The 14,234-nt window shown below is 32.7% G+C and overlaps 1 protein-coding gene across 1 annotated transcript; it reads left to right on the top strand.

Annotated features, from left to right (window-relative positions):
* The first annotated feature begins 2,967 nt into the window (after positions 1 to 2,967).
* On the top strand, positions 2,968 to 12,877 carry LOC132743901 (small ribosomal subunit protein eS26-like). Its single transcript, XM_060732494.1, has 4 exons — positions 2,968 to 3,098; positions 9,523 to 9,700; positions 10,231 to 10,364; positions 12,777 to 12,877. Exons 1-4 carry the CDS (start codon positions 3,021 to 3,023, stop codon positions 12,825 to 12,827), a joined length of 441 nt encoding a protein of 146 aa, XP_060588477.1. The 5' UTR covers positions 2,968 to 3,020; the 3' UTR covers positions 12,828 to 12,877.
* The last annotated feature ends 1,357 nt before the right edge of the window (positions 12,878 to 14,234 follow it).

Raw genomic sequence — 14,234 nt, 5'->3', positions numbered from 1 at the left:
TAGTGAGTCTAATAGTGTTACAATGGGATGCCCAGGGTCGCATGGTCAAGGTAAATCACTCCCTACCAATCACACGCCCCTCTCTCATGTGATTTTGAATACCAACAGTGAGGGATCCTTCCATTTAACGCCTGGAAGATCGTTGTTTCTACCCAATTGCCTGAAATAATGCAGGTGAGGGTACCTGAGAGCTTCCTTCCCCAGTCGGCATATGACCTCACATCAAAGACGCGGCTTAAAACTCATCATGATATATGTTTCCAGACGACACTAACAGCATGACTTGTAAAATGTTTCCAGACGACACTATATTATCACATGACTTGTAAAATGTTTGCAGACGATACTACCAGTATGACTTATAAAATGTTTCCAGACAACACTACCAGGATGACTTATTAAATGTTTCCAGACAACACTACCAGCATGACTTATAAAATGTTTCCAGACGACACTATCAGCATGACTTGTAAAATGAGGTGACGTCAAACGGAAATCACTTGCTTTTGTTGATGGAACCACTTTCAATGTTTATCTTTACAACTATATCTCATTCGTTTTAAAACATGCATGCTTATCTAATTTATTAACAGTAAAAATGTATAGTTTACATAATCTTATGAACGATTCTCAAAAATCATTTTAAGTAGGGTTTAATTTAACCGTTTCTAATGATTTCTTGCATGCGCTATTCGCTTTTTTTAAATTAAAATTACTTACAAATTACTTTCATAAAGGCATTTTGGATGTATTAATTTTCAAAATTCAAGCAATATTTTTATACACTTGCACCAATAATGAAGTTTGAACGATAAATAAAGCATAAATATGTAGCCACTAGCCACCCATTCCTCATAAATCATAGGTGTGTTACATTTATATCGGGTTCTTATATCATATAATGTAACATCTTCTTTGTTTCTCCTTCTTCTTAATTGTCTTCTTTTCCTTCTTCCTCTTCTTCTTCTACAGCCTCCCTTAAGACATGCCCCAATTTTCTTTTGCAAAGCAAGTGATGTGGTCTTTTTTGTAATTCCATATATGAATTTACAAAAAGCTGTAATGTACGTATGGGTGCTGATAAAATGCTTCATGATTGAGGCGTATTGGATCATTTACCAGTTTAAAAGCATTATAATTAAGTACTGAAAAGGAATCGTTTACTTATCATTTTTCTCGTGAACGGCAAATGTTAAAACTAATAATTTGCTTCTTTGAATAAGATACATTCATACCGTGCATATCAATGAACAATACTCTGACAGTCACCTTTTATGGTTTTGGAGCCTAACTTGATAAACCAGTATTTCTTTCAATTATTTTAGATTGGGTTAGTTTTTTTCTTCGTACTGCAAAAAGGCAATTTACTGCTTTTTGGTGATAAAGTAGTTACATACTAATAGGAGTAAAATTTCCTCCTTATGACTTAATTAGATATGTTATGTGTGAAATTAAATAAACGACATTTAATGTACTTCAAATTGGACATTACTACAAAATATCATTCAAATCTAATCTAAGTGTGTGTTTTTCACTCAAATAACGAAAATAATTGTTTTAAACGAAAAGGCCATTTTTAAGGAAATGCATGGTCGTCCTGTAATGCTTGCTATCTAGCATTAATTAAAACTTACGATTTTTTTGCAATTCTTTCATACTGTCCGCTGTGTATTTTAATAAGATATGCACTATTGATTTTCTTAAAGGTATACCACTAGGGTCAAAAAGCTTAAAAACATAAAAGTTGAGAATCATTCATTGATCAACTGACAGAGAAAGATGAATCAGAAATATACATAGACTTTAATTGAAAATCGACCATTAGTGCGATTAGAAGCCCGATTTAAGTTAAGATTGTTTTAACACTGCATTGTCAAATGATTTTGTACAACAGTATTAATAATTCAGGAAAAACAGTAGTGCGAAGGGTATGAAATTTTGCATAGAATTACATCAAATGATTTAATAAAAAAAACTCTGGCAAAATATTTACAGTCATGTCATAAAAACCTCTTTGGAGTCCCATAAGTATATTCCCATATTCATTATGTACACTTACAGATTTATATTCATATTCATAGCGTCATGCTCATAATAAAGATAATGTCGGTCGTATTGTCACCGTTAGTTTTAAGATCGACATCATGTCAGAACAAGACTGCATATAAAATATAGTGTTTAAATCAGTTAAATAACAAACTTCATGATCTTATGAAACCAAAACAAGGAATCCTAAATGCTTGCATTTTATACTATTCACAGTATCACTCTTATATTCTACAGAAATAATATTAGCTTTCATTAGTAATTACTAGCAAGTTGCATTCCTCCTACCAATTCTACATCTTCCATATTTACACGATACTGCTTAACAATCAATTTTGATAATGACTAGCAGGCGCATTGTCATGAAACTGTTAATAAATATATTATTTATATATATGCAAATTTAAAAAGATAAGATAATAAAAGTTCTACAAGACTATTAATTTAAAACACACTGAACACTTAGGGGAAGGCTATTCCAAAAACGTATGCTCCTAGGAAAGAAATATTTTTTATGATAATGATTTCTTATTTGAGTACTTAAGGTGTTGGTGGTCAACAAAGACAATGTTGTTTTGAATTTTATACGAGTAGGTTACAGCACTGGTGTTCCGACGCTGCTCAAGGGTTTGCCAACTAAGGCCGGATATCATTTTGGAGACACTACTTGTAAAATCATTAAAATATATCTAGCAGCTGATCTGGTCTATTAATTTTATATAGATTGTATTTGCAGTTTTCTTTATCTGTTTATTTAAGGTTTTAACATTTCTTCTAATGAATCTATTTAAGGAGTTATTTACTTTTGATTTAATTTTGTTTGGTCCATGAAAGGTCTTGACTGATCAATAATGACTCCTCAGTATTAAGCAGAGAAGATGATAGTATCAGCGCATATCTACAATACAGGTGTATCTTGAACATGTTGTAGGCTGCCAGGAACGTTTTCATTTAAAGAACTTTTCGTTTTAACGATGTTTTCGGTTCATTTCGCTAATTATAAATCTCGTATCACTACACATCCTTTTCCGGTGTGCTCGGCTTACGAGATGGTGTGTTAATAAATTATCTTACTAAATTTCAGTTTTAAACGTGCTCACAGCAATTTTAAATGTCATATTAATTATTAAAAATGATAATTAAACTTTGATTATTACATTAGTTATAGTTTTTAATCATATTTATCTTTCAAATTAAGTTAAAAGACGAAAAGTTGATAATTTTTTGTAACCCACGTGTTTACCTTTTTCTTTTCAGCGAAAATTTAACTGTTTGTTTCATATATTTTAATCTTGTATGTGTTGTAGTCAATGAATATTTAGTCCAGTTACAATTCTACGGAGGTTTATGACCGATCATTACGACACCTAGTCCTTTCCATTTTTTTTTATAATTTTGGACAACCATGCAGTCTCCCGAGTATCGATATATTCTAGAAGTAAAGCTTGTAATGAATTTAAGAAAACGGAATGAACCCTGTAAATATTCCTTGTTTAGACCCTGGGTCTCGATCTGCACTGAAAACATTTTATGGTTATAGACATTCCACAGACAAATGACAGTCTACCCGACTCCCTCCATGCAGTCCATGTTACAATTATAGTTATTAATACTCCCATTTGGTTCCGCGCCCTTGCCCATTCAAATGTAATCAGAAAATTTGTTGCTTTACACACTGAATGCCACCAAATACTGTTTCCACCATTAAAGTGGAAGTGCTTGTAATGAATATTCGCATGCCTTTGTATCTCCAGATTCACATTTTTTTGTTATCGTAACTGAATAAGAAATTCTGATATATTTTTTGCCTTTATTCTTGTTTATTTAGCTTATAAGACATACCTTTTTAAATAAGCAGCGTATTTTCATAGCGTATCCGAAAGGAAAAGAGTCAACTCGGCCCTATACCAACTCGGCACGGGTCAACTCGGCACGGGTCAACTCGGCCCACTTAACAAAAATATATATAACGTATTAACTTTGCTTTGCATGTTGTTAAGGTAAATGAATGATAAGAAATATCTTATTATTTTATAATATTGTACTTCTGCCGAAATAAAATATATTTAGAAAATTTTTTTTTTATTTATTTGTCTTGCAGATAAAATTAATATAGATCTAATAAAAATGTGTTTCCTTAGATGTATTTTGTTTTTAAAGTAACATTATTATCGCTAGTTTAGGACGATTAAATGTCCTATTTTAAAATTTATTACATCAATTAAAAAGCTGGTAATCTAAGCTTTCTCTCGGTATATATTCTTTGACACTGAAGGTATTTAAATTTACGGTTAAACCTACCACAAGTCAGAAATACAGTGAGATACGCAATCAGTTATCTCTACTGATAAGAAAAGCCTGTCTGCTGCTAGTTCGGAAACTGTCAATCCGTGTAGATCTATTATAAATAATTACCATAATTACAATAAATAGTGATAACACACTAAATATTAATAATTGAAAAGTGGGCCGAGTTGACCCGTGCCGAGTTGGAATAGGACCGAGCTGACTCGGGGGCCGAGTACGTTTTAGGGCCGAGCTGACCCGGATTCATCCGAAAAGTGTTACATATCCAAAAATAAACATCTAAGTTAAAGCGAAAATAAATATCTAAGTTAAAGCTAGCAATAAGAAGTTTAGCTTTCTTTAACTTTTTTTTTTATTTTATAATTGTATTTTTTGTATTTTGTATTTTATTTTGTTTTGTATGTACTGAGGCCCGCATGGAAGATCGGGAAACTGAATGTGTTAGCCTCCTGAAATAAAGTCGTTACTTACTTACAACACAAGGAAATTACCGAAAAATTAAATAATTGTAAAGTTTATTTGTAGCAGTCTGCGAAAAATAGACAAACCCTGAGCCCCAGTCTAGTAAAATTCCATTCGGGCTAGCATAAAATGTAGGGATTGTAGTCCGACAGTCTAGAATTGTTTTGAGATCCGAAAAAAATACATTAGAATGACTGAGGGAAATTTTCCAAAATAATTTTTTATAAGGCATTTACACCTGTTGTATTTATAATGACCAAGAGGCATATGCATATTGATTTTTTTCTGAGTAGGCTACGATGCCATAAGTTAAAAATGAAATAAATTGACCCTTGGGTTTCAGTCTACAGTACACCCTGTCTAAGAATATCAGAAATTATAAAGTTAATTAAGTGATGTCACTTTACATTATTTTCTCCAGATTAAAGTTGGTCACAATTTTTGTTAGAATATTCGGGCTAGTTAAAATTTGTTTCTGCTATATGATATTTTGATGGACAAAGCTTCAATGTCTGCGACCATAAAAAGTTTTTCGTTCAGGTAGGGTTAGGCCAACATTTTTTTATTAAATGTTTTACGGGACATTTTTTTAAAAAATTGGGTCGGGGGGGATAAATAAAAATAAAAATAAAATTCAATTTTTTGATCAGTCGACCACAAAATAAAAATAAAATGACAAATGAGGTGAATTTTTTTTACTTTCGAACATTTTTTTTAACACTCCAAAAACAGATTTTTTATTCATAAAATCAATGATTTTATAGTTTTGAAATATTTTTGACATGATTTTTAACAAAATAATGTTTTAAGTCACTTTTGCTTTTGTTTTATGTAAATATTTAATGCTGATCTAGAATTTGTATTAGTTTGTCTTTTTGCATTTAGGGCAAACATGCCACACAACTCCAAATTCATTGTTTAGTCCCTTCATTTCAAGAGTATCCAAACAAGGTTGTATTGCCACTCTCAAGCTTTACAATACTGAAACAAGCTTGCAACCTGATTATAGTGATAGAACAACCAACCTATTATAAGCTTACTGATAGTTTCCTCATGGTAATCCAAATTAAGTTCCTGACAGGATTCTTATCAACAACATCACACAGGGAGAGTGATTTGAGGTCAGAAACCTTAACCATTCACAGAGGTACAAACATAATATTGTACAATGTCAGTTTCACAAGGTAAATTAAATCAACAACTTTAAATTATCTTTAAGAGAGTAAGTTATGTATGTGCAAAAAGTTTGCAATTTCTGAAAATTATTCATAGTTCAAATGATTAGTAAAATGAAAGTCATTGACAGTAAATAGAAAATCAAATGGCATACATTGTTACAAAATCAGGGTTTTCTGTAGAGAATTTATTACAGGCAATTTTTTACAGAAATGTCAAAGAGGACTTCTGCTCATAATCTTACATTGAAAAAAAGGCCAATTTTCTCAATATTGATCTAGTAAAAAACACATAACTACTGCCTTTAGTCTACTGGTCATGATATAATATAAACTTAATAAATGTTATAGATGACTGTGTTCAATTATAAACAAGCCTTGTATTTCAACAAGACAACAACAAAAAAATCTGTCCACCAAAGAACTTTCAGGAATTTATTATTTTGGTATTATAAATTAATCAATTGTTTTCAAAGATTCATAATAAAGATTTTTTATTATCAATTTACTAACAATAAATGTTAGATTCTACAATGTAAGTAGAACTCGTACGAGTTGAATTTCGATTACTCAATTTTCTCGATATGTCAAAGTAAAATGCAAGTCCAGATTTTCCCCTTATATTTTTTATAAAAACCTATACATGAGTCTAAATTTTAATGTTTCAAAGTTTTCTCATGTTCCGTGGTAAATCGAGTAAATATTTCATTCTGACACCTTAGTCGATCATCGACTTTGATCCCGTGCCCATTTAATTTTTTACAACTGTTCTGAAAGTGTAGATGATTCAAATCAACTTATGCAATGGATGTTACTTCCCAATCGTGCTTTCTAACAGCTTTGCAGGCTATCATGTGTGATAAAATGCTCTAATATTTATTCCTCAAATTGCCATAGTTGTATTGAAAGCGAACTTTCATGACCCCGCGACCTTTCATGACCCGGTGTCGCGTGATATTCACACGGGTTAATTTATTACAAGCTTGTTAAGTTATTGCCCTTCCCTTTTGTTACGCCTTCTGTAACATTTTGTAAACATCAAAGGGATTAAATTGTCATTTGTTTTAAGCAAGTTTCTTTGCTTTACCAAGATTCTACAGTTAAGTACCGAGTAACTTTTAATTTTGACAGAAGTGGGTAAGAGAGGTCGGCGGACAAAATGAAAATAAAAGTTCTTAAATGAACTTTTATTTTTATTTGATTTTCTCTAAAAATACGGTCGGCGGTCCCGTAAAACATTTTATAAAAAAATGTTGGCCTTAGTTAATAAATGCAATGAATATTTAATTCTACTTTGAATTGAATTTAAAAAAGTACATGTATTGATACCATGACATAAACTTTAATGTAATATCTTAGATATTTTCTAGTTATTAATTATTATTTTAAAACTGTTCTTGTTTCTAGACAGCGAGACATTTTTACCTGTTCTATTTAACCTGATCTTTTTGTCAACATGTTAATATATATTCAAAATAAAACTAAAATAAAAATCTAATTGTTGATATTCTAGGAATATTTTTTTGAGTACTATTTAAATGTTCACTTTTAAAGAAGTATAATATCAAAGTTTCCCTTGTAAATATGTTCTGCTATATATTTGAATGGCTGGATGATAAAGTCTTATGTAAGATGATAGTTTGACAAACATTTTAACTATTTAATCATTTAGTGGTGTATCGCAAACTAGCGTATTGCTCCTCTGTGTCGTGAATCATATCGTATCGCCTCTACCCTGACAATACACAGCCCTATTAGTATTAGTTATACAAGAGTAGCAAATTCCATAGTCCTATAAATATGACAATAGAATCTGGCGGAACGAAAAAACAATTAACACAGCGTATATTGACACTAAGTTTGATCTTTTTGTGAACAAAAGTAAAATATAAATACCTTTTAAAAAATTAATTTCAAATTGTCACATCCGAAAATTCATGATTTATTCCTCTTATTTAATTAAATTCCTTAAACAGCCGATTAACAATCGCCGTCACACAGTGCACGAAATCGGATTGGCTAATTCAAATGCAAGTGTTTCAAGTCAGAAGTTTGAAACGAAACATTTGCCCATGCAAAGCCAGTGTGAACGGATATATTTTTCTTTTAAAAAATTTGGAACCTGTAAAGCGCTTCACTTAACCAGTATAGCCAATAATAAATAGATTGATCTTTGTATTTTATTTTACATTGATAACTTTATTGTTTGAGAGCTTTTATTATGCTCCCCGAAGGGTGAGCATATAGTCACCGCTTTGTCCATCAATCCGCTATTCTTGTCTGGGATATAAGTGAAACAACAAGGTATCAACATGAAACTTTGTTATAGATAGATCTCATTGAGTAGGTGTGCAGTGCACAAGAACCATAACTCTACCTTGCCTAATTTTGAAGTTATTCCCCTTTGTTCATTTTATACTTTGAACTTTATCTGGGTCATAACTTTCAAATATAAGAGATATCAACATGAAACTTTGTAGGTAGATAGATCTCATTGAGTAAATGTGCAGTGCACAAAAACCATAACTCTGCTTTGCCTAATTTTGGAGTTATTTTCCTTTGTTCCTTTTTATGACCCCGAAGGAAGGCTTTTATGCCCCTGAAAGGAGGCATAATATAATCACCGTCGGTCCATCTGTGCGTCCCCACTTAACTCGTGATCAGCACTGTAACTTTGTCATGCATTGAATGATTTTAAAATTACTAGGCATAAATGTGTACCACATTAAGACGAAGTCTCATCCAAGAATAACGTCTCTACCTCAAAGGTCAAGGTCACACTATCATTTTAAAGTTTCACATTATCACAATTAGAGAAAATAGGTACACACATTTGTGTCCAGACTGTTACTTTATGATGCATGGAAGGATTTTAAAATAACTTTGCATAAATGTCTACCACGATGTAGACAATGTGTCCTGGCAAAGACCCATGCCCCTACCTTCAAGGTCACACTTATAGTTTGAACGTACTCGTTCTCTCGAGAAGAGTTTGAAGATACACCTTCATGTACAGACTGTAACTTTGTCATGCATAGAAGGATTTTAAAATAACTTGGCACAAATGTCTACCACATCAAGACAATATATCATGGCTAAGGCTCATGTCCGTGTGTCCCCACTTACACAAAAATCATGTCCAGACTGTAACTTTGTCATGCATTGAGGGATTTTGAAATAATTTGTCACAAGTGTCTATCACATAACAACATTTTGTTGCGTCCAGGAACCACGTCCCTTCTTCAAAAGTCAAGGTCACACTTATATTTTGAAGGTTCATGCTATCACAATTAGAGATTACAGGTACAATGATACAAAGAACAATATTCAGCAATTAGTTACTTTCATGCTCTTTTCTTTTCTAATCTGTGACATAATTTCAGCCATTATAAAAAACGCTCTATTTATAAAAAGATATCTTGACTGTCTAACTTTCTCCCTCTCCATGGGCCCTGCCACCATTCCCCTTGAACAGTAACAGTGAAAAAAAGACACAGAGTATAAGACTAATAAAACCATTTAATATTTTCAGACATCAAAGCGACGTAATAACGGACGAAATAAGAAGGGGCGTGGCCATGTGCAGCCTGTAAGGTGCACAAACTGTGCCAGATGTGTGCCCAAGGACAAGGCCATTAAGAAGTTTGTCATCAGAAACATCGTAGAAGCTGCTGCTGTTAGAGATATCTCAGATGCTAGTGTATACGATGGTAATTATTTTATAAATTTTATAGTTTTTAGTTGAAAATTATTTTTTAAGTTGCTGATAGGTAAATAAATATTATAAATTTGGCAGTTTAGTAAAAAAAAAATTTGTTTCCAAGCAGTCTACATCATTAGAGTTGAATTATAAAATGTATGCATAATTTATTGTAATGTAGAAATTTTTTGAAAGTATCACATTTTGTTATTTAAAGTAAGTTTGCTTGTTTAAAGAAGAAAGCGGACAAATAAGCAAGATAATACTAACATAAGAAATATGTTATGGCTAGAATAGGGTATACTTGTACTAAATAATCTTTATATTTGTTACTCTGAACAAGGTTTACTGCTTTTGGACTGTCGGCTTATGTTTCAGAATAAGCATTTGTAATTCCAGAAAATAAAGACAGACTCTGTTCATGTGTTTTGACAACAATAATCCTGAGCTTGAAACTTTATTTTATTCAATATGATTATTATTTATCTGTAAATGAGGTGATGAAACAGTTAATATGAAGTATGTTTCTTTCTATTCCAGTGTACGCCCTGCCCAAGCTATATGCTAAACTTTTATACTGTGTCTCCTGTGCTATTCACTCAAAGGTAGTCAGAAATAGATCACGTGAAGCCCGTAAGGACAGGACTCCACCAATTCGTTTCAGACCATTGAGAGTAAGATTCTGATTATTAAATTTATGAAAGACTGTATAAGTGGTTAATTTTTACGACATGGAAATATTTGTGATTTTTGCGAATTGAAATTATTTTCAAATATTTGATTGTGCAAAAAGTTATTTCTTTTTATGTAAACTTTCTTCTATCATTTGAAATATATTTCCATACAGCATCTAACATGAATAAGTTTGACTGTTCAGGCACCGAAATTAATTATACCCCCACAAACGAAGTTTAGGGGGGGTATATAGGAGTCAGCTTGTCGGTCGGTCGGTCCGTCCGTCGGTCGGTCCACATCATGGTTTCAGGACGATAACTAGAGTTTGAAATGAGGTATTGTAATCAAACTTGGTATATAACAACCTTATGTGGAAACTCCGGTTGGTATTGCATTTGGACCCCCTGGGGTCAAGGTCAAGGTCACCGTTACTAAAAATAGAAAAATGGTTTCCGGACAGTAACTAGAGTAAGGAATGAGATATTGTTATCAAACTTTGTGTATAGCAAGCTTATATGAAGACCTGGGTTGGTATTGCATTTAGGCCCCCTGGGGTCAAGGTCAAAGTCATGGTTACTAAAAATAGAAAAATGGTTTCCAGACAATAACTTGAGTTAGGAATGAGATATTGTAATCAAACTTGGTGTATAGCAAGCTTATATGAAGACCTGGGTTGGTATTGTTTTTGGACCCCCTGGGGTCAAGGTCAAGGTCACCGTTACTAAAAATAGAAAAATGGTTTCCGGACAATAACTAGAGTTAGGAATGAGATATTGTTATCAAACTTGGTGTATAGCAAGCTTATATGAAGACCTGGGTTGGTATTGCATTTGGACCCCCTTGGGTCAAGGTCAAGGTCACCGTTACTAAAAATAGAAACATGGTTTCCGGACAATAACTTGAGTTAGGAATGAGATATTGTAATCAAAATTGGTGTATAGCAAGCTTATATGAAGACCTGGGTTGGTATTGTTTTTGGCCCCCCTGGGGTCAAGGTCACCGTTACTAAAAATAGAAAAATGGTTTCCGGACAATAACTAGAGTTAGGAATGAGATATTGTTATCAAACTTGGTGTATAGCAAGCTTATATGAAGACCTGGGTTGGTATTGCATTTGGACCCCCTGGGGTCAAGGTCACCATTCCTAAAAATAGAAAAATGGTTTCCGGACAATAACTAGAGTTAGGAATGAGATATTGTAATCAAACTTTGTGAAAAGCAAGCTTATTTGGAGACCCCAGTTGGGATTACAATTAATTGAAATATTTCTTTGTACACAGTTGATAGTTTGTGTTGAAATTTTTCTTCAGACTACTTATTTTTCAAAAAGTTGCTGGTGGGGGTATTAATCACCTTCAGTGATAGGTCTAGTTTTTCTCATTGCTTGTTGTTTAAGTTTGGTCTTAACAAATCACAAATGTTTAACTGAAACAAAATACAATGTATGTGTTTATAACACAATAGGTTATTCATACAACAAAAGAATGTTTAGAATATGACAAAAAATGTGTGATCAAGTCTTAACAAACTAGCAATGGATTTTCAAGCAACTATATAAATAATAAAAGTATTTAACAACTGAATAGACCGATTACAGTAACGGCATATTCTTAACATGTACCTACTTAATGTTATCATAAAAACACCCAACAGTATTAAATTCAAGAAATCACATTTTCGCAAATATAAAAATTTTAAGCACACAAAAAGTCCACTTTTTAACATTCGCAAAATTTTTGTGACCCATAAATATCAACTTAAACAGTAGTTTAATAATAAAAACTTGCTCTGTAAGGTTTAGAAATAGTATTTCTGTGCTTTAATTATTAGTAAATTTCTCCTGATTTGTCTTGTCTGATTCAGATTCTATGTAAAATCTTCAGAATTAAAAAAAAAAACAAAAAAAACAAACTGTAAATGGTGTTAACTGATAATTCTCAAGTAGAAGATAGGAATGGTTAATAACTTTTGTATGTATATTAACTGTGCAACTGTGAAAGCTGCAGCCTGATGAGTCAAAGTATTTTAAGAAAACATAAACATGTACTAAGATGTTAAGAAAAGTAAAAGTGATTTAAGATTGAAGGTAATAATTTACATGTTATGTGCAATTAAGGACTGATTTTGTAATCAAAACAGTATTGCAGTATATATCACTATACTGTGTTACTAAAGCAGTTGCCAGTAAGAACTATTTTTTGCTTAGTTTGGCCTCTTTTTGGTAATTTACCTGGATTGCAAATGTTTGCAGTGTGTAAAGTACTTTTTGTTCGCAATATTTTACTTATTAATGCATGTTTTAAATGTTAATGGAAATAGCATCAATCTTGATAAGCTGCTTTGATGATATTGTATCTGTATTATACACTGATGTATAGTCTTATAAAATGATTTTTTTCCCTCTCTTACAGCAGGACGGTGGTGCACCAAGGCCAGGACAGACTGGTGGAGCAGCTCGTTAAGTTGTATTTACCATGTAAACAATGAAAAAAAATAAACACCAGAAAGTCCAGTCTGTTTTCTTTGTGCTTTGTATTGTTAGTTCATTAATGTCCGCCCACATCTCAAAAGTGAGAGCATCAAATAAGTAATCCAGGAGATGCTGGGCCATCTAAAATGAAAGGGATATTTTTTTCAATTAGCTCACCAGAACTGAAGGTTCAAGTGAGCTATTAGTATCAAAGGGGGCTACTCCGGCGTCATGCATCAACAATCGTCTTCTCTGAAACTGATGGGCAGATTTACCTCAAATTTGGTCTGTGACAGTCCAACTTAAATTTGCTCATGTCATTTCAATTGGCCCCTTTTAGGGGTCAATAGAGCTAAAAATAGAAAACCTTCAATTAAATGATGGATGATCATTAAAATTAGTCTGTAGCATTCTCATGTAGTCTTTTATCAAATTTGCTCATTATAACCTCTAAACGAAGTTAGGGGTGTATATAGGAGTCACTCGGCGGATGGTCGGTCCAGCGGTCCGTTGCGTTTTCCTTATCCGGAGCATAACTTGAAGACTAATGGTTGGAATTCAATGTAACTTCATACAATGATAAAGCACATTGAGCGCAGTGCACAAGAACCATACATGTAACTTCATCTTGACTAATTACAGAGTGTTACTGCCCTTTGTTACTTTTCCTTGTCTGGAGCATAACTTGAAAACTACTGGTTGGAATTCAAAACAACTTTACAATGGTCAAGCACAATAAAGGAATGTGCAGTGCACAAGAACCATAACTCTATCTAAAGTAATTACAGAGTTATTGCCCTTTGTTACTTTTCCATTGCTTTTTTTGACCGGAGCAGAACTTGAAGACTAATGGTTGGAATTCAATACAACTTCATACAATGATCAAGCACATTTAGAGGAAGTGCAGTGCACAGAAACAATAATTCTTGACTCATTTAAGAGTTTTTGCCCATTGGTACTTTTAATTGGCAAGTGCATAACTTGAAAATATATGGTTAGAATTCAATGAAACTTCATACAATGGTCAAGGGCAGTGAGATGAAGTGCAGTGCACAAGAACCATAACTGTATTTGGACAAATTACAGTTATTGCCCTTTGTTACTTTTTTGTCCAGTGCAAACTAGTAGTTGGAATTCAGTACAACTTCATACAATGGTAAAGAGCAATGAGAGGAAGTGCAGTGTACAATAACCATAACTCCATTTTCAGTATTTGTAGAGTTATTGCCCTTTGTTCTTTTTCCTTGTCCGGTGCATAACTTAAAAACTAATGTTTAATGCAACTTCATACAATGAATGGTCAAGTGCAATGAGGGGAAGTGCAGTGCTCAAGAAGCGTAACTCTTTCTGGACTTATTACAGAGTAATTCAATAAAACTTCATCAATAGTCAACCACAT

The sequence above is a fragment of the Ruditapes philippinarum genome, unplaced genomic scaffold (assembly GCF_026571515.1).
Source record: "Ruditapes philippinarum isolate M1 unplaced genomic scaffold, ASM2657151v2 ctg12592_1_1_1_1, whole genome shotgun sequence".
Taxonomy (NCBI): Eukaryota; Metazoa; Mollusca; class Bivalvia; order Venerida; family Veneridae; genus Ruditapes; species Ruditapes philippinarum.
This window is presented reverse-complemented; position numbering and strand designations above follow the sequence as displayed.